Here is a 27,560-nt window from a genome sequence, read left to right on the forward strand (position 1 = left end):
CACTTGCCCTTGGCACTGGCACACACTCCCCGCGGGTGGTCTGCACTATGGCGTGAGCCCCTCGTGACAATATAGTCACCTTCAGACGTGCTACATGTAGTCTTTCAAGTTAACCTAGGAAACTGCTGGGGTTGACAGCGCTACCTACTGACCTATTCGGTACACTACTTATTCAAAACTCTCGTACTCATTCCACGGAGAGCATAAGAAATGAATTATGGTTGACTTCAACTTTGGCTTTTCGTTGTTGTAGTTTTCCATCATGGCACTTTTTTCACAACCCCCGTAGCTGACAAGAGATATGTAGAGACCTTCTAAATTCGCTGTTGTTATTTGAGAAAGGCTTGAAACACGTTCTCATTTGACCATGGGTAGTTTCATCACGCCCCGATGGGCAATAAACCACTGTCGAAACTACAAAAGTTCAAACGACCCAACCACATGCAGTCCGGCCGGAAGGTAAATGAGGGAGCAGCCAATGGACAATAGGCACAGACGAATCTGTGCGCGATTGTGTAGAGTTTCATCCTGGCACAAGGAAAATGAAAGTAACGTTTGCTGGTCCCTGGGGATAAGTTGTATCAATGTATTATCTTGATAGTGAACGTAAACACAATCACTTATACTTAGGGCCATGTGTTTTTTTCGCGAAAATATTTTCCAGAACAGCTTTGTGTTAAAGCTGTAGCCTTATCTGTGTTTCGTGGTTGGCTGGGTTTATCTCAGGTGCATGTATACTGCCAGCACACAAATAACAGCCATCCAGTGCGGAAACAAACGCGTCCAGTATGGCCCGACCAAATAGGGCGATGGCTTCTCTTGCAGACGACCGCCAATCACAAGGGCAAAATCGTAAGCGTTAGCATACCTAATTGCAGTCTAACGAGCGATAAGATTATTTCAGGAAAAATACATGCCCCTGGTCATGACTATCGCGCTATATGGTGTTAGATGCAAACAGAAAGTATTTAGTGGAAAAATGAACGACGCCTGTTCATTAGTACCTACTTCATAGTAGGATACCTGAGATTAACGTTTAGTCTTTATTGAAGGGGAGAGATTAGAGCCCAGAAGGCGCCATATTGGTTTCAATAGTTTTTGTACCATAACATTTGTTTATTGTTTAGTATTTGAACTTGGTATTTGTCAAGCCAGAAATTTTGTGGCATGAGATTTTCAAAGACAATGACGTAATATTTTGATGCTAACGCCAATTACTTCAAATCGTGAACAAAATTTTGAAAACTAAACAATGGAAAATTATGTTCTTTGAATGATTCCTGTGATGAGGACATAACGTTATTGCAGGTTTGCACTGTGTGTGATACAAAAAAAACCTAAAGAACGGGAAAATCAAACACTTAGAACACAAGTAGACGGCACACGGAATTCCGTGTGTGGAATCAGAACAATATCTCGGCACAGACGAACACAATGGACAGACAACGACTGACGGTTGCAACAAGAAATATAAATACAGAAGAAGAAAAAACAACAACCGTGCTGTCTGTCTGTAAATTTAACGTTTGGTGTTTATGGCTCGTCTTCTGTGTGCTTGTGAGTTCATCTATATTTGTCCGCTCTTCGGGTTTTCGCTACGATACACGGCGTGAACCTTGATGGCGCACGTCCAGAAACAATGAGTAGAGACCGGAAAAATTCGCGGGTTCAATGCCATCCAGGATAGACTCCAATATCCTCTACACACTCGGGCAAATGCCAACTGTTCATTGGCTGCTGACTTGCGAGTCGTCTCGACTGGGTGGCCTGTGATTCGACACTTCTATGAGTGAGGGTCTCTAATTGGCCCTCAGTCCTCCAGATTAACAGTGAACCAATGACAAAAGCAGCACTAAGGTATAATTATTAGAATTTTTAGCATAACACGAAACGAACCCGCGAATTTTTCAGGTCCCTAACAATGAGTTAAAGCAACATAAAGATGGCGGTGCTCGGAGAACTGTTGAAAGCAGTGAGTGAACTCTCGCCCTGGAAGCGGCGAGCAAGGCTCGAGGAAGTGGCCGAGTGGTCGACCGGCGCCGGCAAGACGCGCTGCAGCCACGTGGCCTCGAAGCCGGGGGTCTCCGAACCACCCCCGTGCTGTCCGCCATTCTCTTTTATGCAAGAAATAACCGGCGATATCCCCCCCCCCCCCACCAATTCAAACTTAGAGCTTATACAATTCGAAACCCATGAATAGGGGCAGGTATTTCTCGCGAAAAATATCTGAACGCCTATAAGACTGCAACAAGGTACACCTGCACCTGTGGTTTCTTCCTTGTGATTAGCGGCCGTCTGCGAGAGATGGCGTTGCCTTGTTTGACCGAGCCACTCAGGACGCGTTTGCTTCCGCACTGGATTACTGTGATTGGTTGTTGTTACAATCGATATGTAACCTGGGAGAAACTTACCCAATCACGAAACAAAGACGGTGCTACAGTGTTTTAACTTCCATCTAGTCTCGAAATCTTTTCGTGAAATCTGCATGCCCCTACCCATGAATGATGGGCGACTCAACTCATTTGCAGGGTATTTATTAAAGAAAATGTTCTTCGTGGTCACTTTAATTTTCCGTTTAATTATTTCAGAAATAATTAATGGTCATATATATAATATTTTGGTGTAGTGAATAGTTTGCAAGAAATTTTGTAATATGTAATTTCGTAATATGTATATAGTATACTCATTAAAATCTCACTGGAATTTTATATTAGCCTATTTATTTTGTTATACTTCGACAAAAACACTTTTTAGCTTAGAAGTGATTTAGCAAAGTCATTCTGTAAATGCATTTTAACGAATTAAGGTTTGAACAGTACAGTAGAGTGCAATCGTACGAAATAAATTTTTGGTGAATTTTTTTATTGCATCTGTGTGTACCTGTGTGCTAAGAAAACAAAATAACTTTTAAACTCTTCACTAAGCGACCAGAATTACTCGTACTGTAATTCATTTAGCGGCATTCTTTTATATCTGATGTGGCTGAGGAAACTTGGATGTAGAAAATTATAAACGACTCAATTTGAATAATATTTGCATTAATTCCTGAACTTGTTTCCTACTTAATTTGCTACGTACCAACACGTATCGTTTGCGTATTTCCGCACTGATGCAGTTGCCAAGGCCGCGCTGAAAATAGGCTACCTGTGTTTCTAAGGAATACAGAAAAAAAAAATTATTTTGTCGCTACCGCAAAAACGTCCTGCCGATTTAAACCCCAACAATATTTTTTTGACAGCCAATTAATTTTGTAGTCTCAAGAAACAGCAAGATTTTGCTGCATAATAAGTACTAATAAGTGTGGCTATGCACTTTTCGTGAAAAGAATTTCAGACCAGCTGTGTGTCAAATCTTTCTTTGTCTGTGATTAGTAGTTGTCTGGGTTTATGTCTGGTATATGTCCACTGTCAACACATCAATCATAGCCATCCAGTGCGGAAGAGATTTAGACTCCTGAAATGTTTGTTTCGCCAACTATGTTTTCTGAATCAAGAAATTTCTGAGTTTTATTTACATGATTGCATATTAAAAGTACAGTAACTTAGGGGAAAGAGTAATAGGAATAGGTTCGAGAAAAACCACAAGTAGGCCTAGTAAAATTTAGGGTTGTTGGTTATGAATTTTTTAAGGTAATACATTTCAAAATATTTTAAACTCTAAAAAATCTATGGTTTTAATTGGTTTGAAAATTCGAATGGTCTAGGCCCAGTTTTATTTTTCATAAAATTATAATTCTAAAAATAACATTCTGTGTTTAATGGCATTGAGGGAAATGCCACGGACTGGATGTGAATTGAAATGACGCCCGACGACGCAAAAAGGAGTGAAGCGACTAGGCGCATGTCAGGGCGGCCCTGCCTTCTGCGTTCTTCCGGGGTCTCTGTCTCCTCTTCTTTGACTCGCCACGCCTTCACCGGCGCTTCTCTGCGCTTGGCGTGCAGCCAGTCATTTCCTGTTTTTACTCATTATTTTTAAACAAACTCATATAAAAAAACACATTAAGGAGTTTATAAAAGGCTCTTCCCTACTAAACAAGTCCTTGTTAATCGTTTTTATGAACAAAAAAGCCAATTTTTCGATGTTTAACTTTCAAGCTCTCGGTGTACGGCTTTCGGTGGGAGTATTTTCGTGAATGGAACGGAAGTCGCATGGAACGGTAATGTGTAACCACGGTGCTGCCATCTGTGGCAGATGTCGCGAACCGAAGTTCACATGGCCAAAGGAATTTTTATTTGTATTAACTGCTTTTTGAATTTTTAACAAAATAGTCAGTAGGGGAGACCGGGGCTGGTTGTAACAGGGGCAGGTTGTAACAGGGCGAATAGTTCCACGACCAGCCACAAGAGCGTATCATCGTTTCAGCCATCAAGGCACATTATGATGCCTTCAGTGCGAGTGGTAACACTGTGGCAGTCGGACGATTTCACTGGCGACAAGAAGGAAAAATTTGTTTTTGGACGAGGTAAGTAAATATTGTTTGTTTGACTGACATTCGTATTGTACGTAATGTATAGGGAGTTTAGAAAATGTCTTCGGGGCAAAATAATCTCCTAAGCTTTAGGTTCTGATATGTTTTGTTGGCATTGGAAACAAATACAAACTATATGGTAAAATTAAATGTGTTCTATAATGATGTCACATGGGGTAGGTTGTAACAGCGAAATTAATCTGTTACAACCTGCCCCACGTACTGTTACAACCTACCCCGTGACCACGTTTACCTAATTTATTGTTCCTTTTAAGTCTTTTATGAAAGAAAAAAAATACATTTTAAACGGTTTTATCTTGTAGATGTAATTAATAACTTCCAGTCAAATTTTAATTTCAGATGCGTAACTACAAAAGAAAAACCGACAAAGGAAAATATTCTATTGACATGTTGGAGAAAGCAGCTGAAGTTGTAAGAGAAGGAAGATCTGTTAGGCATGCTGCGAAAACGTACAACATCTGCCATGTGACACTTGGGAGGTACATAAAAAAGAAAAACAAACGTAAGTTGCATTCATTAATGAATTTTCTTAATTACATCTGCTTGATTTCTAACATAAATACGTCTCAACAATGGGTTGTAAACGTTTTTTATTGTATTAGTACAAAAATATGGTTTTGCGTAGTTTAGATTTTCTTATGTGAAAACAGGAGCAAAATTAACATAGGCCTGTATGGTTTTTCTATTGTTTCAGGTTTAAATGCAGTCGATATTAATTTTCGAGAGGAGTGGAAACCTTTGGCTGGTTATTATGGGAACAGACAGGTATTTACACCTTTGCAAGAGATCGCTCTTGTTTCCTACATAAAAACATGTTCTGACATATATTTTGGACTCACTCCACGTGATGTACGTCATCTTGCATTCTTATGTGGGAAGAAGTATAATGTTCCCATGCCAAACACATGGAGTGACAAAGAACTAGCAGGTGCAGATTGGCTCTCTTCCTTTTTAAAGCGCCACCCAGACCTTTCCATTCGGACTCCAGAGGCAACTAGTTTGGGAAGGGCTTCTAGTTTTAATCGTGCCAACGTTTCCAAATTTTTTGACAAACTCTCTGAAGTTTATGATCGCCATTCTTTCACAGCTAATGACATTTGGAATGTAGATGAGACCGGGGTCACTACTGTCCAGAATCCTTCAAAAATCGTAGCAAGAAAGGGGGTAAAACAAATTGGAGCAATGACATCATCTGAACGAGGGCAGTTAGTTACTCTAACTGTAGCAGTAAATGCTGCTGGAAATGCTATCCCTCCTATGTTTATTTTTCCTAGGGTAAGGTATTATGATCACTTCATCAGAGATGGTCCAACTGGATGTATAGGTGCTGCAAATAAGTCTGGCTGGACTACGGAGGTAGAGTTCTTGCTTTTTCTTAAGCATTTTGTTTCTTGTATTCGTTCGAGCCCAGAGAAACCTATCCTCCTCCTTCTAGACAATCATCAGTCGCATTTAGCTCCTGACTGTTTAGATTTTGCCAAAGAAAATGGCATTGTAATGCTATCGTTCCCACCTCACTGCACTCATCGCCTTCAGCCACTTGATCGAAGTGTTTTTGCCCCACTCAAAAAACAGATCAATAGGGCAATGGATGCATGGTTGAGGAACAACAAAACACCAGAGAGCACAGTTAAGCCTATGTCAATCTATGATATTCCCTCAATCTTAAAGATAGCTTTTCCACTGCCACAACGCCAAGAAATATCCAACAAGGATTTGAGAAATGTGGAATACATCCTTATAATAGGGAAATATTTCAGGATGCCGATTTCGCTCCTTCGTTTGTGACAGACAGGCCTGATCCAGACTTAGCACCAAGTTGTTCACACGATGTGTCCAGGGATTCACAAGGAACACCAGTTCAATCTTTTTCTAACTGTTCCCACACACCAGAGAAGTTTTCTCCAGAAGTGGTTCTACCTCTTCCTAAAGTCGCTCCAAGGAAAAGGAAAGGAGGAAGAAAGACCAGGAAAAGTGCCATTTTGACGGATACTCCAGAGAAGAAAGCCATTGAAGAAGAATTTGCGAAACGAGGAACACCAGGCTTGATTAAGATAAAAGGGAATGTATCACAAACGCGCATGCCTGCAAAATCCACGCCCAAACGTTCTCTAAAACGAAGATCAGCAGAGTGCAGCTCATCAGAGGAAGAAAGCGAGTGCTTTTGTTTAGTGTGTTTGGAATCATTCTCTACAAGCAAACCAGGAGAGGAGTGGGTTCGTTGTCTAAACTGCCAGTTATGGTCGCATTTTTCTTGTGCAAAAAAATCTAAAATGTATATTTGTCATAATTGCCAATCAGATGAAATCTCTGAGTGAGGACCACTGTTCATTTAATATTTGACAAACTGAAGTTAAACAAGTGAAAAAATAATAATTTTTGTTGAAATATATTGTATAAGTAGTAATTTGTTATAAGTAATCCCAGTAAAAATTATATTTTACCTTGTAGTAATGTTGTTACAACCTACCCCAATGTGTGTTACAACCAGCCCCGCCTCGGGGCAGGTTGTAACACTTTACACTTCCGAGGTTTTAGATTTGTACAGAAAAATATGCTAGAGGAAATTTTATGTAAAAATTGTTTTGTAAAAGTAGAATAACTACTGAATAAGTTAGCTCAATCAGAAGTGCCGTTTATGTTATCCATGATCAGATAAAAAAATAAAATAGCGAAACTGTTACAACCAGCCCCGGTCTCCCCTACTTTAATAAAACTCCTTGTCGAAAATAAGATCCAAATTAGTGCATCAATATTTATTCAAGTCTTTTTCGCTTTTATCGGAGCCGTTTTATTCTATAGTTTAAAATTTCTCTCTGCTAATCAAACGATTCTGTAGTCGACTTAGGTGCTCCAACAGCAAATTCTAGCGGCGGGTGCGGAAACTACGTGTGATTCGCGTGCAGTAATGTAGCTGAAAACACAATTTTCGAATATTTATCACGATCGGCATTATTTAAAAAAAAAAAATTCTTCGTTAAATTATGTGTCAAGAGTTTCGTGTTATAAGTGTATTTGCACCATGAGAACACATGAATTTGCTGGTTACCGAGGTTACATGTTACACATTTCTGGCGAGTACTGAAATACTCGCTCGCGTTTTTTGATATTTATTATTTCCTGTTTTGTACATAATTTTAAATAGATTCATGCAAACACGTGTAATTGTTTTTAACAGGCTTTACTTACCAAACAAGTCTTTATTTAATGGTTTTTATGAACTAAAAAAACAAAATTTTAGTTAGTCCAAGCATGTTCTGAAATCATTTCATGTAGTACTATACGCTTTCTGATTAACCGTTACAATAGAACCTTTGTCTTGAAACTATTTATTTTAATACATCATTCGTAAATCAATAATACAAACAGGTTTTTCCCAAAGCTCTGAAAGACTCAGGTTTCTATATGGTTTTTGGAAAGCTTAATGTTTATTTATTTATAAATGATATTCAAAAAATAAAGACTTTAAGACTAAGGCTACATACAAAAGGTTAATCTGAAACTGTACACCACATGAGTTCATGATTTCAGTACATGCTAGGACCAACATAAAAATTTGCTATTAGTTCGTAAAAAAACACATTAAATTAGGACTTATTTAGTAGAAAATTTTTTTTTATAAAACATTACGGTTTTGAATTTTCGAAATTCCGCAAAACAAAAAGGAAAAATCTATTAGAAGCTAAACAATTTAGGATACTGCCAGCTTATGGCTTTGGTCTCAGCCGAATTGGTCACTTCATTCACTTGCCATCACTCTAATTTAAGAGGTTATCCTGTAAATTAATCACGACAGTACTTCTGTATTTTACGTTTCGTCTCAAATTTTCTCAACGTATATTTACTAAATGTCACCTAACATTTACGTGACTTTATTCAGCTCAAAATAACTTTTAACCCTTGCCACTCCATCTTCATCGTTACCCTGCTAGTTCGTGATTGGCTGGTGGGAGAGTTGCAGGAATGACCCCAGTTCACAGCACTGCGGGCGTGAGTGTCACTTCCGGCGCCGGAGACTCGGAACAGTTGGCCATTCGTACGGTTGTTCTCCCCCACTCCTCCCTCCATCACTGAGAAACGGCGTCGGGGTTCAGTTTTATTTTAGTCAAGTTTATTCATTGTAGACAGCGAGGGTCATTACAGGAGTTAGCACACATCTACACAGAACATAAATATCAGGAAACATTGTGGACGCATGAGGGAGGGAGGGATAATTACCCCCCCCCCCTCCCCGAAGTTAGGAAGATATTTGCAAAATACCGATGAAGGCAGTATGGTAGGTATTTTGGTCGATTCAAGGTGAGCGGTTACAACACCTGCAATTTCAACTGTGAGAAGCCATGTCGCCTGTGGCTACTACTTAAGTCCATATGTCAGTGTGTTAGGTGTCAATGGTAATGAACGATTTTTTTTAATACACGTGTTCAAATTTTTAAATCATTTCAATATATTTGTCTCAAATAATTTTTTTTCTGCACCCAAAACAACTCGTGTACCCGCCACTATTGGGGAAGAATCCAGTCGTGGTCGTTTGCAAGAAACCTCACCTGAACTGTGCTCTGGGAAGCCCCGGAAAACCTGCACCAAGATGGCTGCCCACCTGAACGCCAGTGCCTTGAGGTGGGATCCCTATGTCAGCTGCGCGTGGCAGCTGCCAGGGCAGTGGAGCCGCGCGGCCGCGCCGCTAGAGAGCAGTGCAGTCGCAGCCGCGCTCCGGCAACATTGCAACTCTACGAGAGAATGGTCTTATCGTGTTTGGATGTCATCGCAATGCCTCGTTGCCTTGTAATCTTTTAACAAGGGTCAATTGATTAGATGTTTTAAAAAAAACTTTCTATAGCTCTCATTTTTAAAATCAGTGTTGATTCAGCATTCCCCTCGCATGGTTATCTTCAACTTCTTCTAACATTAAATAAAGCTACAAAAACCACGCTCACTCATCCTTTCAGCGCCAGGACCGGACGGCCACTGACGCTCTATAAGCATGTTCGTCAGCCGAACTGCGTCAACACAGGAATCGCGCCTCTAGGGGCCCGCGTACCCGATCACACGTTGCGGTGTGCAGAACTTCACAAGATCTCCAACTACCAGAGTGGTGCCTTGTTTACGGAAAGCATTTAAGAATACGCCGAGGGGCGAATGGGTAGGTTTGCTTCCGGATTTAGTTTTCTAACTGCATTCTTAGGAGAGTGGAAACAGTTGACGTGAAGCGGCCGGTAGAGATTCATTGAACGCGCCCAAGGGCCTGTGCGGTCGCCGCTGGGATCCCCCGGTCGCCTCGAGCACGACGAGAAGACCGCGCGGGCGACGGCCGACAGCCGCAGACACTCGGGAGAGCTCGTTGCGACACGTCGTGACCGCCCGCCGCGGCGAGCAGTTCTCCGCCGGTTCAGGTTTGCGATGGCGACAGGTTGCCGCGCCGTGACCGCCCCCGCCGCCCCCTCTCTCGCCCTCTCCCAGCTCTGTTTATCGTAACGGTCCATCACCCGCAAACTGTGTCAAGGTGCGCATGCGTGAACTCAGCCAGGTATTTGGCGAACAACTTGCTTATTCATGTACGCGCAGGTAACAGAACCTCTTCGTATTTCTCGGAACTAAAGACTATCTATCTTCCGGTCATTAAAAAAAAATTAATAAAAAATATGTATGCTACATTTATTTGGCTTGTTTTTAAGTAATTATTTTCTGTCATTCTGTTGACATATACTGTTAATTTTTTTTTTCAGAATGCATAACATCAGTATGCTACATCCGTTGAGTCCGTAACATCGGCTTGGTAATAAATCTAAAGTTAACTTCCGATAGAATTAATTCGTTGAATTTAGGGTGTTTTCATATAATTACTACGCGTAGCATTACATGAATGCACTTAATTATGCAAAAAAATATACTAGCACAATTGGTTAATGTATACATTATATTGTATAAAATATATTCATTCTATTAGAAAATGCGATGAGGGATGGTCGATTTAAGTCGGATCTTATACTTATTTCTCTGCCTTGGTAATTTTATAGTATGACATAATTAATATTGGTTCAGATGTATTCGCCCGATTTCTTTTAGCGTCGTGTTGTATCAAGTCGCGTTATGCTGGAATCATATGAGCGCGACTTGAAAAAAAAAATTATATTTATTCAAATTATGTTCAAAACAGTCATGAGTGACATCTGCGCTACAGAACACGCGGACGCAACAGTCTTTCCGCTTAGAATTTTTTTATATACTTCCTTCGCGTTGCGCGCGTGATGTTACAGAAATGAGCGTCACCAGTGTTGGTTAGAGTTTGTGTTCTTCATTTTTGTGAAATATTTTAATATAATAATACCATAGAATATTCTTTTTCCTGATAAATATTAGGTTTTAACAAAAAAAATTATCATACAAGTCTATTTAAACGAACTTGTAAAATTAGTGGTTGTCGTTTATGTAATGCTAATTAATGGCAATGAACATGTTTTGCTGTTTGTCGCACGGGTGAAATAGCGCATTTTCACAATGACGTGACATATGTCGCGTAACATTGTTGGCGTAGCGAACGTCGCGCTGTTGTTAATTCCAGCGTGAGCATGCTTCTTGCGGCTGGGTATTCCTCGCCTGCTCGGGTTTCCATGCCCCCCCCCCCCCCCCCCCCATCCTCCAGCGAGGAGTCCTGCTCCTCTTCTCCCGTTCTGCTTCTCCTCGCGTTGCCTTCAGCTAGCTCCCCGAGCCCCACGCAACTCCTCTGAGCTCATCAACGACCACAGGTCTGAAATACTGGGAACGCAACCTAGTTTTACTGTGCCCGCACACACTGCCCTCTATGAATCCACAAATGAAGTAACGTAATGGAATTTGCGTGGCGTTATAATTTATCGAGAAAAAAAAATTGTAAACGTTTTTTTTTTTTTTTAAAGCTAGATCCTTTGAATATATATACTGTATAGAAGTCGCCAGCCCAGGTTAAAATTTCTAATACGGTTTTGAGGTAGTTGGTTAATTCACCGCCGCAATCACCACAATCTCTAGGGCATCGACTTGTAGTGGTCCCTAGCGGACAAGTGTCAAACTCTTCACACACCTCTTCCCCCTCCTGTTGAACAACATTGAGCTGCAGTGAATGATGATTGTTGGTGCGGGGGAATGACAGCTGGCGACAGTGCTTCTCTCTAACGTGTAAACAACAACTAAAACGATACAGAGCGTTACGGCAGCGCACTGCAGCGGTGAAGTTCCCAAGCTGCTCATCATACGCTTCTGAAAAACGTAGAGTAAATCCTATCCACTCGCGACTTCTATACAGTATATATATTCAAAGCTATATCGGAGGCATTAGGTATCTATCAGTCTCGCCTAAAAAACTGTTTATGGCCAGAATTCTCGACATAAATTTAGAACGCTGATTTTTAAAAAAATATATATAATCTCAGTTCTTCTCTACAATGTGGACTAAATTAAGTGGGGCTCATGCAATATATAATTAATGCATGAAGTCACCAACAATTTTATTGCACTGCAAATAGTCTGAACTGTAGTGTGATATTGTTCAACTTCCAACTTTCTTGCGATTTGGCTTGCGTTTTCGAAGGCCATGTTCGGAAATAAGTGCCCCGAAAATTTTTTAAAGACTCCGTGTGTACGGAAACCTTTTTTTTTATAGATATGAATTATCAAAAGAATCCCGGAGTAGAACTGTTTTTACTGTTTTACAGTTTTATGTTACAGGAATCGGTGACGTATTGCGTGCTTTTATATGAACGTCTGTGGCCTTCTTGCATTGGTTGCGTGTTGCGTTGTTGCGTAGTTCGTGAAGCGGAGCCCCCCGGGGTTGTAACCACGGACACGGGCGGGGCGGGGCGGGGCGGGGCAGGGCGGCGGACTGTCGGCGGGTCGACGCGGGTGCAGACGTGAGACGCCTTTGCCGCGCCTCCGGGCCTCGGAATGTGTGTCGCCGGCGTCTCCCCCCCCCCCTCCTCGCCGTGCAACCTTCCCCCTCTCTTCGTCTCCTCCTCCAGCCGGCCGCAGTTGCGTCAGCGCGGCCGGCGTCCGTACGCACCTCTCGCTGACTCCTGTGCTTTTCGCCGACACCGCCGTCGCAACAGCCCTGATCGCCTAGGGCACGTCTAGAGGAGTCCCTACTGCCTGGAGCAGCTAGTGGTAGTTGGCTGTACTTCGGCTCTCCGGGTTGTCTGAGGAGGTCCCAGAGATGTGATTGACCTTGCGATACTCCTCTGAGTCCACCACAGGTTAGCTGAACCAGGCTACTGGGGACTGCTGGCGGCGATGCTAGGACTGGCTAACAGCCCCTGGGACATTCTTTTATGAACATCCTGTATTATTACTACCACAGCTTTTTTTATTTGCAACCCATCTAGGTAAATGCGCATATTCTGCGCGACACTCATTCTTAGACTCATACAAACAATTGGTATTTAGTCTCCGATGCTGAATGTTCCATGCTGAATAGTACACAAATTTTGTGTCCTGTCGAATCTTGCAATCAAAATTCCAATCCTTTGAGCGTGTGCTGCGACAATTATTATGCATTCATTGAAGAGGAACAGACCACCTAAGTTTCCCTGAAGTCCTGCAACAGGAGTGTTTAACACAGCGTATTTATGCAAACATTGTGTTCGCATATTAACGAGACAGTTCTCGTTGGGGTTCAATCATGCCTTTCTTAGTGCCTGCTCTAGTTTCGATTATTTAATGGTTTGTTCTCGTACACATTTTGGATTATGGTTTACGTTTTGTTTTTTGTTGATATAACTTTTTTTATGAAAGAAAAAATTGATAATAGGACTATAGAAGTGGTATTTATGCATCATACATATGCGGAAACAAAAAAAAATAATGATTGACCAAACTGCTATTAATGAATCAAATATTTGTTTGATGAATATTTTATTGACTTAATACAGTAGAATACTAAGTGCAGAATAAATTGACGGAAAACTAAAATATAACGAAACTTTTATAGCATAACGCCCGTACTACTACTAATAATTAATAATTAGAGACCCGAAAAATTCGCGGATTCATTCGGCGATAGGCCGAATATACCTTTTAGATGATTATGCTATTGGCTTACTGTTCATCTGTACGAATCTCAACCAATTATAAACCCTAAACCAAAGAAGGATCGAATCACAGACAAACCAGCTGAGACGACTCACAAGTCAGCAGCCAATGAACTGGCGTTATTTGCCCAAGTGTACAGGGAAATGTGCAGTCTATCCTGAAGGCTATTGAAACCGCGAATCTTTCCGGTCCCTATTACTAATGAACTGAAAGTGCGATTTCTAAGGTCATGTAATTTTCGTGAAAATATTTCGAGACCAGCTGTGTGTTAAAAATGTGTAGCATTGTCCGTGTTTCGTGGTTGGCTGGTTTTTATTTTAGCACACAGCTTCTCTTGCAGACGGCCGCCAATCGCGAGAGAACAATCGTTAGCGCGGGCATGGATTATTCCGTGAACAGTGCGTGCCCGAGCGATGACCCGACCCGCCAGCCAGTGGCGACGGCTCGCGGGGAAGAGGATAGCCGCTCCCGTGACGCTAAGAAGGGGAGGTGTAATCGCTCGGCTGTTCAAACCCGTCCTCCGCTGCGCGTGACGTCACCGCGGCCGTGACGTGGCCAGGACGTGGTGAGCTCGAAAGGAAGGCTCTGCTTCGAACAAGGTGACCGACGAGGCATGCCGCTCTGTCTTGACGACTGACGCAGAAATCCAGGGGGAGAGAGAGAGAGAGAGAGAGAGAGAGAGAGAGAGAGAGAGAGAGAGAGAGGAGTGGCGTGCAAGGAAAGATGGCTAGACCTCTCTCCCCCACTGAAAAGGAAGAGATAACGAGTCATCCTCCGCGATGTAGCCGCCGTGTTGAAAACCAGCACGGAATAGCGCACCGTGGGAAAGTGGAATTTAAGTAGTTTATCGAACAATTTAAAGTGTTTTTTTTAAATAATAAACTTTTTAACCAGCATATAGCCAAAACTTTTTTTTTACTTTTTAAATTATTTTTTCTAAGAAAATAATTTTGTGCACAACGCTTATTGCAAATAATACTAACGAATTTCAAATGGATAGAGATCCATTTGCAAAGAGGCTGGAGTGCATACCTTTTATACGCTCTAACTGCGTAGGTATTTTTGGTAAGCCTCGGAGGATAAGTAAACAACCACAACGTAGCCGAACTGAAATTACCCTAACACTTGCAGTCCGGGACAGAAGGTAAGACGTGGCAGCGCTTGTTTGTCTACAGTGTGTGATCACCCTGGTACCAAAGTAACGCTAATTTTGCATGTCTCCACTAATCGACAGAACCACGATTATTTTGGGAATTCGTTTCGTTCCAGAATAAGACTCAAGTTGCCTATATACAATTTAGATATTAAGCGTGTCGGCAACAAGGTCACATCTTTTGGTGGGTTTCGCGTAATTTTACATAAATAATTTTAAAAAGTTTCATTTTGAGACCAGTTGCCAAGAAGTGGTTTGTAATACTACAAGAAAGATGTAGTTTTTTTTTTACAAAACATGGCTACGATTATTTGTGTGTATTTGAATCACGTTTTTCTAGATAACACAGTATTTTTTTAAAATGAAAATTGGCACATAATTTTATATTTCAATTAATTTTTCATTCAAGCATAATTTTTTAAACCTTGTAAAAGATAATCGAATATTAAACATTTTGACCTTAATTTGTTGTATTATGCTTATGATGTGTACTGGGAAGCTATTGAGGAAACGGTTTACAAATAACTATTGGAGGTACTGGGACAACACAAAGCATAAATGCCCGGGTAAGAATGACCCATTATCACTGCGAACATTTTGTAGTGATACTGTTCTTTTCATGTAAATGTACGAATGTACAAATATATCGGTAGGTTTACATTAAAATTTCTGTTCCATTTACAAAAAAAAAATTAGTAAAGTCTGGGGTAACCCCTTCTTTTTTCTTATTTACAACTGGCTCATGGTCGTTAAGAGCAGAGTGGCCCAATCATCAACGCGAAGCAGGGGTGCATGTGCTTAAAGTCGACTTTGCCACCTAACGAATCCGCAAAATAATCGTGATCCCACTAATGTAAATCATAATGCGGGCGGTACTTTGAACCGAGGACTAAACCTGTAGCTCTTTGGATAGGCGTGGGTTGTTTGGATGCGTTGTGATTACGATCAGAACAACAGCTCCGTAGGCTGCAGAGATACATCTCTTACAAACGGGTTATACTTGACAAGGAGCGTGCGGTAGGAACTATGTTCTCAGGTATCCTTGGGTTTAATTAGGGTTCAAGGGGGACAATAGTCCATCCCCACCCTTAAAAAAAAACAAGAAAAGGGTTGGGGAAGTAACGAGTGGTAAAAAAAAAAAAAGAAACTCGTGTTTCATAAAGAAGCTCGAGAGGCGATAAAAAATATATACACATACAAAGGATGAGTAAGACAAATTGACAAAATAAATAAATACATGACAAAAGAATAGGACTATGAGTGGTACCGGCAGATGGTAATTGAAATGGTTTCTGTGTGGTTAGCTGTGCCGACGGATCGCTTGCACTAGCGTGAACCACGGCTGCGTCAGATTGTAACATTAGTGCGTCAGTTGTATTGAAGAGTCGCCAGTCCGCCAGTTATAATATGTTCTTGTAAGTCTTACCAACGATAATCACAGATTGCTGTTAACTACCATAAAGCATTACCGATCAACTTATAAGGAGCTATGTACTATTGAACTTTAAGTATATCGTATAATTTTGTCGTTGGAAAATTGTGTAACAAAGTTCAATGCAGGTCTCTTTATTTACCGTTTACTTTATATTTTGGTGGGTATTCAATTAGAATGTTTTGAAATATACACATACATATATATTTCAAAATATTCCATCGGAATAGTATCGTACTGATGGAATCGTATCTACCGTATCCTTTCGATCGTATCCTAGCATATCCTGTCGATTGTATCCTACTGATGGTATCTTATCTACCGTATCCTGTCGATGGTATCTTATCGATGGTATCTTATCTACTGTATCCTGTCGATTGTATCCTACTGATGGTATCTTATCGGTATCCTGTCGATCGTATTCTACCGTATCCTGTCGATCGTATTCTACCTAATCCTGTCGATCTATCCTACTGATGGGATCGCATTTTACCGTATCCTGTCGATCGTATTCTACCATATTCTGCGATCGTGGTGGGATCGTATCCCACCAAACCAGCGAACTGTGCAGCTGGATGACGTGAGCCGAGCAGTTAGAAGTCTGCTCTGCAGTTAGAAGTCTGCTCTGTAGTTAGAAGTCTGCTCTGTAGTTAGAAGGCTCTCGTCGCCGTCGAAGCCGCCAGCTAAGTGGCGCAATGTCAGCCGACCGCTAAAACCCCTTGCCAAGGACACTCCGCAGTTATGTTTGGTTCACCAACAGCTCAGTACTTTCGAAAGCTGCTCCTTAGGCACACAGAAATAGCATAGTTTAGTCCGTTCTCTGGCTGATTTCCGAGCACGCTCTCTGCTTGCCAAGGACACGACTCACAGCATAAAAGTACTTTATGACGCCCGCCCACTGGGTGCACACGTGGTGTGCAGAATTTCAGAAGAAAAAACCCCGTTTGTAAGTGAGCAATGGTAGATAATGTTTATCTGGCAATGACGGTATAATAAACTAAGCAGATTGCGTTGTTTCTAGGTTACGCGGTCTGTGCCACACAATAACAATGTAGAAAACCGAAGAAACATCTGCATGGGACTTAAAAATATTGTGACCTTTATTAATTTATGGCCGTAATAATCGAGATAACTGCGTGCTGCAAATCCGTTGCTAATTTACCGGGATTTCCTTCAGGCAGTAACGATCGCGGAAATATCTGTGGCTATACCTACTTCACTAAAATATACAGCTCATAGAGAAAAGGCAGTACTGATTGAAAAAGTAGGCAAGGATAAAAAAAATTTCTTCGCCGCTGAACGGGGCCTAAATGGGTTCGCTTTCACCCACTTTTTGATTTTTTTTCTTCTATAAAATATTATTTTTTTTTTTTTGTGATACAGAATATCATAATTGTTGCTATACAGATTTGGTTGAATGCATTTCTCAGCTGTGGGAAGAAAGAAAATGGACTTTTGATGTTTGGTAAATACCCGGCGAACAAACTTTAAAAATAAATAAATAATAAAAAACTAAAGAAATTCGTCCATGTGCAGTATTCCTTGAGGAATTGACTTAAAACAAGAATGAGAAATGAAAAGCCCGACGTGACGTGATGTCTGGTAAGGTCTGGTAAGTGATCGCTCCTAGAGAAGGCGGCGGTAACGGAACTGAGAGCGAGCCGGACGCGCCAGCGGGGGTCGGGTCGCGCGCGAAGGCTAGCGAGGTGCAGGTAATCCACTGTTGCGCAGTCGCAGGTTGCTGGGAACGCCTTGTTTCGCAACTACTTGTTTACACTCCTCTGCAGTGCCTCGCCGGCCGACGGAAAACCAGCAGTTCCTGCTGTTGATTATACATCCTTGGGAACAAGTGTTCAAGTGTAGAAGAATAATAAAAAGGTCGTACATATACAACGGAATAACCTGAGGCGAACAGCATGCCTAAATTGACTTACAGTATAAATTGACCTATTTAGTGATTTTTTTTTTGTAATCACACATTGAAAATATTTTATAAATGAAATTACCTACACTATGTTTTTACAAATTTCCTGATGAACCAATACCAGAACATTTTCAAGAACTTGTATTTAAAATTATTACATGATATTTTTTTTAATACAAGAAATTAATATGAAAAAATAAACATAATACAAAATATAATTATAATCAACAGGAACATGGTACATGATTGAATATAGCCATGGAGATGTAAGTCTATGACGTGAATGTTTGTTCTAAAGTTGAAGTCACTGTAATCAGCAACTGGCTGGTAGAAAAAAAAAACTGTAACTGCGCAAGGACTTGAAGTAGGATTAAAATAGCGTGAAATGAACACGCTAGGAGGATTATCTAGTAAGAGGAGAAAGATTGCAGGCTTCTCAGCGTCCACGGGAACTGCGCACAATCCTCGCTGGTAGGGGACTTGCACGCGCTGCGCTGGAGCCGGCGGCGGGCTGCTGCTGCTGCTGCTGCTCCTGCTGCTGCTGCTGCTGCTGCTGCTGCTGCTGCGTCTTCTTTGTCCGCGGCTGCGTTCGCACGCACGCACGCACGCGCGCATCCGGCGACGTGACGCGTGGGCGATAAACCCCCGCGTCGTTCGCCGGCAACACCTTTGTCCGGTCCTCAGCCGGGCTGTTCCTTCGATGCGGGCACAGGAGTGGGCGGGGGGGGGGGGGGGGGGGGGCGCGGGCGGGAGAGTGTATTTATCCCTCCCCCTACATAAATTCCAAAAAAAAAAAAAAAAAAAAATCATACCCGCACCAAAAAAAATGTTCTGTACTTTTACAAAAGATTACTTCGTAAACAAGTTGCCAAGAAATAATACTGCAAAACAGATAATTTAACTTTGTACAACACACGGCATACATGAAATACGTTTCTCGAGGATAACGCGGAGTATTTCTTAGATACGACGTTTTACAATAAATTATAATGGATTTCATAGTGCATCTATTTAAAAAAAAAAGTAATATATATATATATATTAAATTTTGTCTTGATACCCTTGTAATTTCCACCCCTTGCAGAAGTGATTCGTCTAATCAAAAAAATTGTCAGACAAAAGTTTTAGGTAAAAAAAAATTATACGATTTACAAGCAGTTTGAACGGATTCGATGATTTTATATTTTAACTGATATTTCAATCATGCATTTTTTTTTTCAAACAGTGTAAAAAAATTGAATATTCAATAATTAATAATAACGTAATAAACAATAAGTACCTAACCACAATACGGACGATTAAGTATTAATTTGGTGACTAAAACATTAATATATGTTTTTGCTTTTTAGTTAACTTGTGTATTTTGACTTTATGTAAGCTTTTGGACATACGCCATTGCTAAGCACATGTACCTATGTCTGTAGAAGAAAACTACAAAAAAACACAAATGACATTGTGTATTTTGAAGTCGGTATTTTTTTAAAGTTGTTTATTATTGTCAGATTCATTCGATTACGCTAAGTGAATTTCGATTCTTTCCTGATTTAGTGGCATTCTGGCACATTAGGCGGATACGTAAATGTAGGTTTTTTTTCGAATTAAATGTAAATTTTTCGGGGGTAGGGGTAGAGAACTTAGTTTTCATTCCTTGCTGACTGTATTGTTGTTCGTTGGTTCACCCCCCCCCCCCCCCCCCCCTTTTCCTAATTCATTAGAGTGAGAGAGCGAGAGAGAGAGAGAGAAAATTAATTTCTTACAATCCCTCAGCAATGAAAGTCCGTTGGCTAGCATTTTACAGGTCATCCGGTTGAAATAAACGATCGCACATGGCTTCACTGGAGCTTTTGATTGGCTTGGAGTGTTTTATATTGATGCATCGAACCGCGTACAAAGGCGAATAGGTATAGTTCACCGACTCTTTCGACGCGGCTAGAACCCAAGAGCCAAGCGACTTGCGGAGGCCACCTGGCTGGGCGTTAAGGGCGACACCGGCTCTCACATCGCACGCATATTCGCCTCTACGCTCCAGGCAGCGAAGGTACCGCGCCCCTATGGGACTTTAAACGCGCTAACTATATAATATCATGCTGGTATATTAAAGATGAAGGTTTCCAGCACTTATAATTCAGTATTTTAGAATTTTTCATATCCAAAAACGTACGTAAGAACATCTGTTTTAGCCTTTTTCACAGTCAAAAAAGACACGTTGAACACGAAACTTGTATGGGCAAGTGCAATCAGTAGGGCAATGAAAATTTACGAAAAGATCCCGAGAGTAGCTGGAAGTTAAAACACTGTAGCATCGTCTGTGTTTCGTGATCGGGTGAGTTACTTTGAGGTGCAAGCCGATTGTTACAGCAACCAATCACACTAATTCAGTGCGGAAGCAAACTCGTCCTTAGTGGCTCGTGCAAACAAGGCAACGAATTCTCTCGCAGACGAGACGGCCGCCAATCACAAGTAAGAAACCCGCTGGTGTGGGTATACCTTGTTGCAGTCTAGTAGGCGTTCAGATTTTTTTTTCGCGAAAATGTCCTGCCCCTAGCAATCAGGCACTTGCGACAGATCTGGAGCTGTTTGCAAATGGCGCGACACCGGGAGCTGGCGGCGAGCAAGGAACCTCCGGGTCCTGTGTCCTGTGGTCCAGCCGAGGAGGCGGGGAGGCGGTTGTTTCCCCTGTCGGCCGCTAGGTGGTGCCCCGGGCACGAGGGTCCTCGTTGGTCGAGGAGGCGGCGGGGTCGGACGTGTGGTAATTGTCGGAGCGGTACAACGCTCCGCTGTCGGCGGGGAAGAGGGGAACGAGCGCCCGGCCCCGATGAGGGGTGGACAGCCCCCGCTGGTGGCGGCGGTATTCAAATGCGCCCCACGTAGCCACCGGGTCGGGCTGCCGCCTCGACCACCCTGCGCGACGGGAGGAATGTCCCCAGCGCCCCGGGTAGGGGGGGGGGGGGAGGCAGGCCTCCTCCAGTGCACACGCCGACTAATGACTCACTCAGGGGCCGGCTCCACCGCGCATCCGCAGTCTCTGTACGCACACCAAACTAGAGCGTTTACATTTTAAACCTGCCACAATTACGTTTTTAAAATATGTCTCTATTTCTCGGCGACACCCGACGCGTCAAGGGAGTCGAGGAAGGAACCGACCCGACAGTTAGCCAGGCCTTGAAACCAAGAATCGAAATGTTTGATCCAGTGTTTGAACGTGTATGGGGATTCCATTATTTTACTGTTTGACCGGCTTTTTCCGGTAACAATATTGATGAAACAATTATGCATACATATATTGTGAAAAACTGCCGTGTAATTTGCGGATTAATTTAATTTAGTTATTAATATTGGTCTCACGCGTCTATTTTCCTCGTAATTAGTTTTATTTAAAGACTATGTGTAACATTTTAAATCGATGCAAGGGAGATTTCGAGTTAAAATTTTAGAAATAGCCCCTAAAAAATTAATTACACAGAAAAATCAAAATTATGCGGGAGATCGGGCTTAAGTGAGTGATGCATTTCTGGATTATTATGTGGTAGTGCTGTGGATGAACCATAGCAGATGTAAAGAGTTCTCGGTGTATGTTGTTGAACCTACTCCGGTATCTCATTTTAATCTTGTTTTCAAAATTAACCAAACTGTTCAACGCATGACTTGTTTGCAGCAAACAGAGAATGGACGTGACTTCTTTAATTTACGTATGTAAATACTTATATCATATAAACATGGTGTTAACACTATAAAGATTATTTTGGTGGATCAACGAGCAACTTATTAGTTAGGCACGTCGTAAGTACAAGCGCTAGCCGATTATGTAAAATGTTCCTTAGTAAAATACATCCGCCTTTTTTGTTCAAGAGCTCACGTACAGAGATATAGAGTTCTGAAAGTTTCCGGGTCGGAAAATAATTAGTTGATTTAGTTAATAAGGGTTGGCCTGTTTGCGGAATTGCATTCATTAGTTGCAGTATTATATAAGTAACTGACTGCTCTGGTAGCTGTTCCGGAAAAAAAGTGACCTTAAATAGCCCTTTTTTTCTCTTAATAAGTAATAGACTGCTAGGATTCTGGTTTCCTATTTACTCAAGAGATTCTGCTCAGTTTTATTTTTGATTATTTGGTTTTTATTCGGTGCTCCTAAATTCTGTGGCCTTAATATTTGCTTCAATACATGTCAAAAAAAACTAAGGTTCGGTCTTACAATCAACACAAATACATTACCTAATTTACATGCTGGCCGTATTCGATGATGTTTTTGTACGTATTTAAAACAAATTGTACCGAGCAAGTTGTGTTAATGCTGTTAGGGTCACCGGGTTCGAATCCCGGCGCAACCATCCTTATTTCGCTTTTACACTGTTTTCTTGAATTTTTCTCCACGCAGATGCTGGGATAGTTCCTTACCACAGGTCTTTGCCGATTCATTTTCCCTGGATTTCCTTTACAACTAGGCGCAATATAACTCCGAGCTTGAGCTACGTCACACATGAGGAGTGTTGACTGCAACACGTGTGGGGGGTCGGGTGGATGAGGAGGGGGTATAAGCAGATACGGCGACCTTGCACAGCAGGTAGAGAAAAGCAGAAAACATTAACCACTTACCACTGACGTTCCAAGCACTACCTCAGTTCTTCAACGCCACTGACTGTTCCATCCGAAGAGTCTGATGTGTAAACGTCACTGCTGTCACTGTTTGCATCACCTAACTGAACAATCGCTTTATCAATTTCAATGTCAAAACGCACATCCTTATCCCAGTATTCGTTCTCGAGTGTCTTGGCGTGATTGCAAATCGGTATCCAATCTTCTGGACCCATTCGGTTAAATATTTCCTCGCAAAGTTTTTTTTTTTACATTTGCCAAATTGCAAGTAACATTTCTTGAAGCGACTTCTCCTTTAACTTTAGCCCATATGCTTTCTATCGGATTCAAATCCGGATGATAAGGGGGCAGACGAAGTAATGTGTGGCCACTATTTACCAATAGTCTGTCTGCCGAGTACTGCACTTGCGAAGGTTTGTGCTTCTTTATGAGGTTATACAAGTTTGGTTTGAGCATGTCGCTAGTAAAGGAAATATTCTCCTTACTTAACCACTGCTGCATTTCCAATTTTGTCGAGCTGGAGGCGGGTGTTTTATTTATTTTTACATTGTGATAGGGAGCATTATCTATCACAACAACAATGTTTGGTGGAAGATTTTGTATTAATTGTTCGGTGAGCCATTTTTCATATTGTTTGTACAGTCGTGCGAGACTCACCCGTCGCATTTGCTGTTCTCAGCTGTGCTTTCTATAGTGAAATGGAGGGTTCCTGCAATCGCGCTTCATTTTCCATAAACTGCAGAACGTTATAGACGATTTCCCGCGCCTGCGAGTGCAGTTTTTTACTCTTAACTTTTGACAACACTGGAGGCATTTTATGTATAAAGTTTTACTTTACTGAAGTACTGCACTACATATGTAACACTGGCTCTGAACAAAAGTGATACACTACATGCATACAAACCTCAGATCCAATCTGTAAACGAATACGTTTAGTAAGTACAAGTACCAACGTATTCGTCGGATTTCACCGAAGGACTAAGTTTTCACTCTGTGCAGTAGCGTGTAGCCCCGGTTATCAAGTTACGCATTATCTCTCACTGCAGCGCCACGTCTGCCTTCTCCAGTGTCGGGACTCACATGCACACAACGATTTTCTAACCGTCACCCAGGCTCGGAGTTATGTTGCGTCTAGTATATAATTATGCGGTTTTTATGTATCTGGAGTGCTGAAGCCAAGATGGAAGTGAACACAGCTGATGCGCCATATAGAAAATAACAGTTTTATCTTTTAATGTTCGCAGGCTTTCACGGCCATTTTCTGAAGTAGCTTGGCTTCTGGGTTGTAGCCGCGGCCTTGGCGAATAATTCACCGACGTTTTGGTCGACATTGTAGTCGCCATCATCAGGGAGCAGTTACCTAACTACTGATGATGGCGACTGCAATGTCGACCAAAACATCGGTTAATTATTCGCCAAGAACGCGGCCACAACCCAGAAGCCAAGCTACCTCAGTTTTATCTTTTGTTTCTTGTGGATCTTACGACAGCCATATTGGGGAGAGGAAGTGGCCATTTGTTGCCTGGCATCGGTGGCTAGTTACATGATCTGATCCATCTGTACGCTTCCGACATCTTCGCACCTATTATTTTGAGTAAGGTTGTTTTCACGTTGACACAGGGCTTGGCTGATCAGTGCTGCCATCGTGTCTGAACAATGTGAAAATACGTGGATATGTATTTTGAACCGAAACGTGCAATGGTTTTACCCCCTTCTCCCCTCCGCGTCTCACTTGTACTTGAAACTACAAATGGGCTCGCCTCGTTTACCAACACCACGTCTGACCAAAGCAGAGATCACCCAGAGGGCAGCGGTGTCCACGCATGCTTACTACATGGATATTGCTTGAAGTTATTTTCTGTCCAGCCGATGTGCCATGCTTGAGAGACTCCCAAAACTTTGGCTGAAGGTGACAATGTTTAACTACGGAAATCCTAATTCAAACTTATTAACAAGGGCAATTGTTTTCGCAAAAAAAAAAAATCTGATCGCTCACTATACTGCAAAAATGTTTGCCCGTGCTAACTGGCGGCCGTCTGCAAAAGAAACCATTGCCCTATTTGGGCATTAGGGAAGCGTTTGCTTCCGCACTGGATGGCTATGATTGGTGTGCTGATAGTAGAAACGTGCCCAGAATAAACCTAGCCAACCACGGAACACACAGGCAATGCTACAGTTTTAACACACAGCTGGATATGAAATCTCGCGAAAAATACATGCCCCAACTTATTAACCGTTATCATGTATGGTCGGACACCATTTCCGCAATAGTTTAGCGTGTCACATACGGCGATAATTACAGACCGGGAAAATTTTCGGATTAATTAAGCATTAGATTAGAAATCCAAACACGTTTACCTTTTTGCTGCGTCCGTGATTGGGCTTCCGTTAACCTGTATTACTCTGAGCCAATGAACGATTACTAACAAAACAATATCGAATCATAAGCGTCCCAATTAACAGGTCTCGCGACTGAGAAGCCAGTGTACAGGGGTCGTTTGCCCGATTATGTAGAGCATCGCGGAGTCCATCTTAAATGTCACTGAAAATGCGAATTTTCAGAAAATAATTTTCTGTTCTTTTAAAAAAGATTACTATGGAAACCAGTTGCCAAGAAATATTTTGTTATACTACAAGAGAGATAGGTATTATAAATTTGTACAATGGTTATTTTTGCGTATATGAAATACGTTTTTCGAGATAATACTTGTAATGATTACAAAAATTTGCGCATAATTTTGTATATTAATTGATGTTTAATACAAGAATAATCAAAAATTGGACTATTTTGTTGTACCATGCTTAATATGTGTGTAGTTAAAACTGGGAAGCTATTCAGGGAACGGTTGACAAATGAATCTTAACTATTGGAGGTACTGGGACAACACGGAAGCATAAATGCCCGAGAGTAAGAATCCGAACCCAATATTACTGCGAACACTATTTTGTAGCGATGCAGTTGTTATTATTTATAATGTACAAATATATCTGTAATTTGATATGAATATTTCTGTTCCGTTTACAAAAAGAAGAAAATGTGCGGTGTGGCGACGGCGAGGCAGAGCGTGGCTTGAACCTCGTCTCCGGACAGTCGCCGGTCGACTCCTGCGGTCTGGAGGCTTGTTTTTCCCCGGTGACGAGCCCCCCCCCCCCCCCCCCCCCAACAGAACACACACACACACACACACCAGCCCCTCGGAGCCCGGCCGGACGGCTGGTGTTGGTTCTGTCCGCGGCTGGGAATTACAGGGTTCGACTGGCGCGCAGGAGGAACAACCCGCGGGCCGAGGGCCAGCGGTTCCCTTGGAACCACCCCCTCCCACTCCCTCCCTCACACCCCCTCCCCATCCCTCTCACTCCCTCCCACTACCTCCCCCTCCCTCTCACTCCCTGCCACTCTCTCCCCCTTCTCTCTCTCTTCACGAACCGAACACCAACCAGCACCCGGTCCCCGCGAGCTTGTCAGAGCGCAGATTTGATCACGCAAAAAAAAAAAAAAATCCACACATCTCTTCATGATCGATAAACAGTAGTTTTTTTTTTAATCACCTACAATTCGGGAGAACATTACATCGCACTCTAATTAGCAAACCTCAGTACTCGCTGATTGCAAATTTTATACAGGAGAAATAACTCAAACTTGACACTCCATCCCAATCATGAGTTGTATCGTATTGCTTGCTACCTGTTAGCTATCTAGTTTATCCTTTTACTGAGAATATCGCAAATTACTAAGGTAGAGAAGAAAAAAACACGTTCATGACTGTTTACTGTAATAATAATACTTGCATAAACCTTTTTACATTGGAAAAGAGGTTTGCTGCAAAGCGAATTGTGTTTCATAAAATGAATTTCTCGGTTATACTTAACACTCGAAGAGGACATGCAGTAAATAATTGCCTGAAACTTAATGAAAAAAAATGTGAAAATTGATGATTTTGGAGTTATGAAGTTCGACGATTAGCTAACTCCCCACTTAGACATCTCTCCATTTGGACGCACTGCCCACCTAATAGTTTGACTTTTTTTCCGCAGGTAAAAAAAATTCATTCTACCAAGTGATGCTACTGTAAGTTTTACTTTTATTTTAAAAAGGCGGATTTTTGTGTCACATTTTTTAAATCTGCGCATGACTGTTCCCGGAATGCTTAGGCGGTGGACATTGTTGGATGGATGGTTCGTTCTCGACCGCTTGTCATAGTTCATAATTCACGAGGCTCGGAGCCTAAGTTATACTTGTGATTATTGAAGTTATGTTAAAACTTTAGTGCATGTTACCCATCTTTCATCTTTCATAACTATCTTGTTATCTTATGTTTCAATTGATGTTGTTTTGTTGGTAACGTATGTTACAACCTGTGAAAGTCTTGATTTTTTTTTCTCTTCTTTTTACAGGTAAGTGAAGTACCACTTGGAGTTGCTGTCTGTGGAAAGAGGCCAAGATGTGAGTACCCTTACTGTCCCAGGCTGAGAGTCGCTGCTCAATTGTTCAGAGATGCGTTTTGGACATGATCTCGTGTGTTGATTTCTAAACCCATTTCGCGCACTTGTCAACTCACGATAATTTACTCGACTTCGTTCGAGCGAACAGAATAATCCACGCAAATTATTTAAGCTTCCCTGTAACTACAGTTTTGATTTTACGTTCAGGAGCAAATACAGACAATTTAGTATAATTACTAACACGAGAACATGTTGCGTGTGGCTACATCTGTGCGTAATATGGAAAAGGTTTGTTCTTTTGCATTATTAGTTCTCATTGAAAAAATATATATTAACGGGAAGTTGTAATATTTTAAACTGAATAACTGATTGTTTCTAGCTATAATATGGACCTTTGGTACGTTTTTTTTTTAGCAAGGAAGAATAAGTATGCGTTCTTTGAATGTTTTTTGCAATGTGGAAGATT

The 27,560-nt window shown here is 41.7% G+C and overlaps 2 protein-coding genes across 4 annotated transcripts in view; both read left to right on the forward strand.

Annotated features, from left to right (window-relative positions):
* Positions 1-27,560, forward strand: part of LOC134542613 (rho GTPase-activating protein 20-like) — a 927,095-nt gene that overhangs the window by 504,398 nt on the left and 395,137 nt on the right. The gene's annotated exons all lie outside the window — the stretch shown is intronic.
* Positions 4,283-12,379, forward strand: LOC134542638 (uncharacterized). The gene is made up of 5 exons (XM_063387040.1): positions 4,283-4,462; positions 4,829-4,991; positions 5,184-6,129; positions 9,710-9,882; positions 12,273-12,379. The coding sequence occupies exons 2-5, from the start codon at positions 4,829-4,831 to the stop codon at positions 12,377-12,379; spliced, it is 1,389 nt and encodes a 462-aa protein (XP_063243110.1). The 5' UTR covers positions 4,283-4,462.

This window comes from Bacillus rossius, assembly GCF_032445375.1.
Source record: "Bacillus rossius redtenbacheri isolate Brsri chromosome 9 unlocalized genomic scaffold, Brsri_v3 Brsri_v3_scf9_1, whole genome shotgun sequence".
Taxonomy (NCBI): Eukaryota; Metazoa; Arthropoda; class Insecta; order Phasmatodea; family Bacillidae; genus Bacillus; species Bacillus rossius.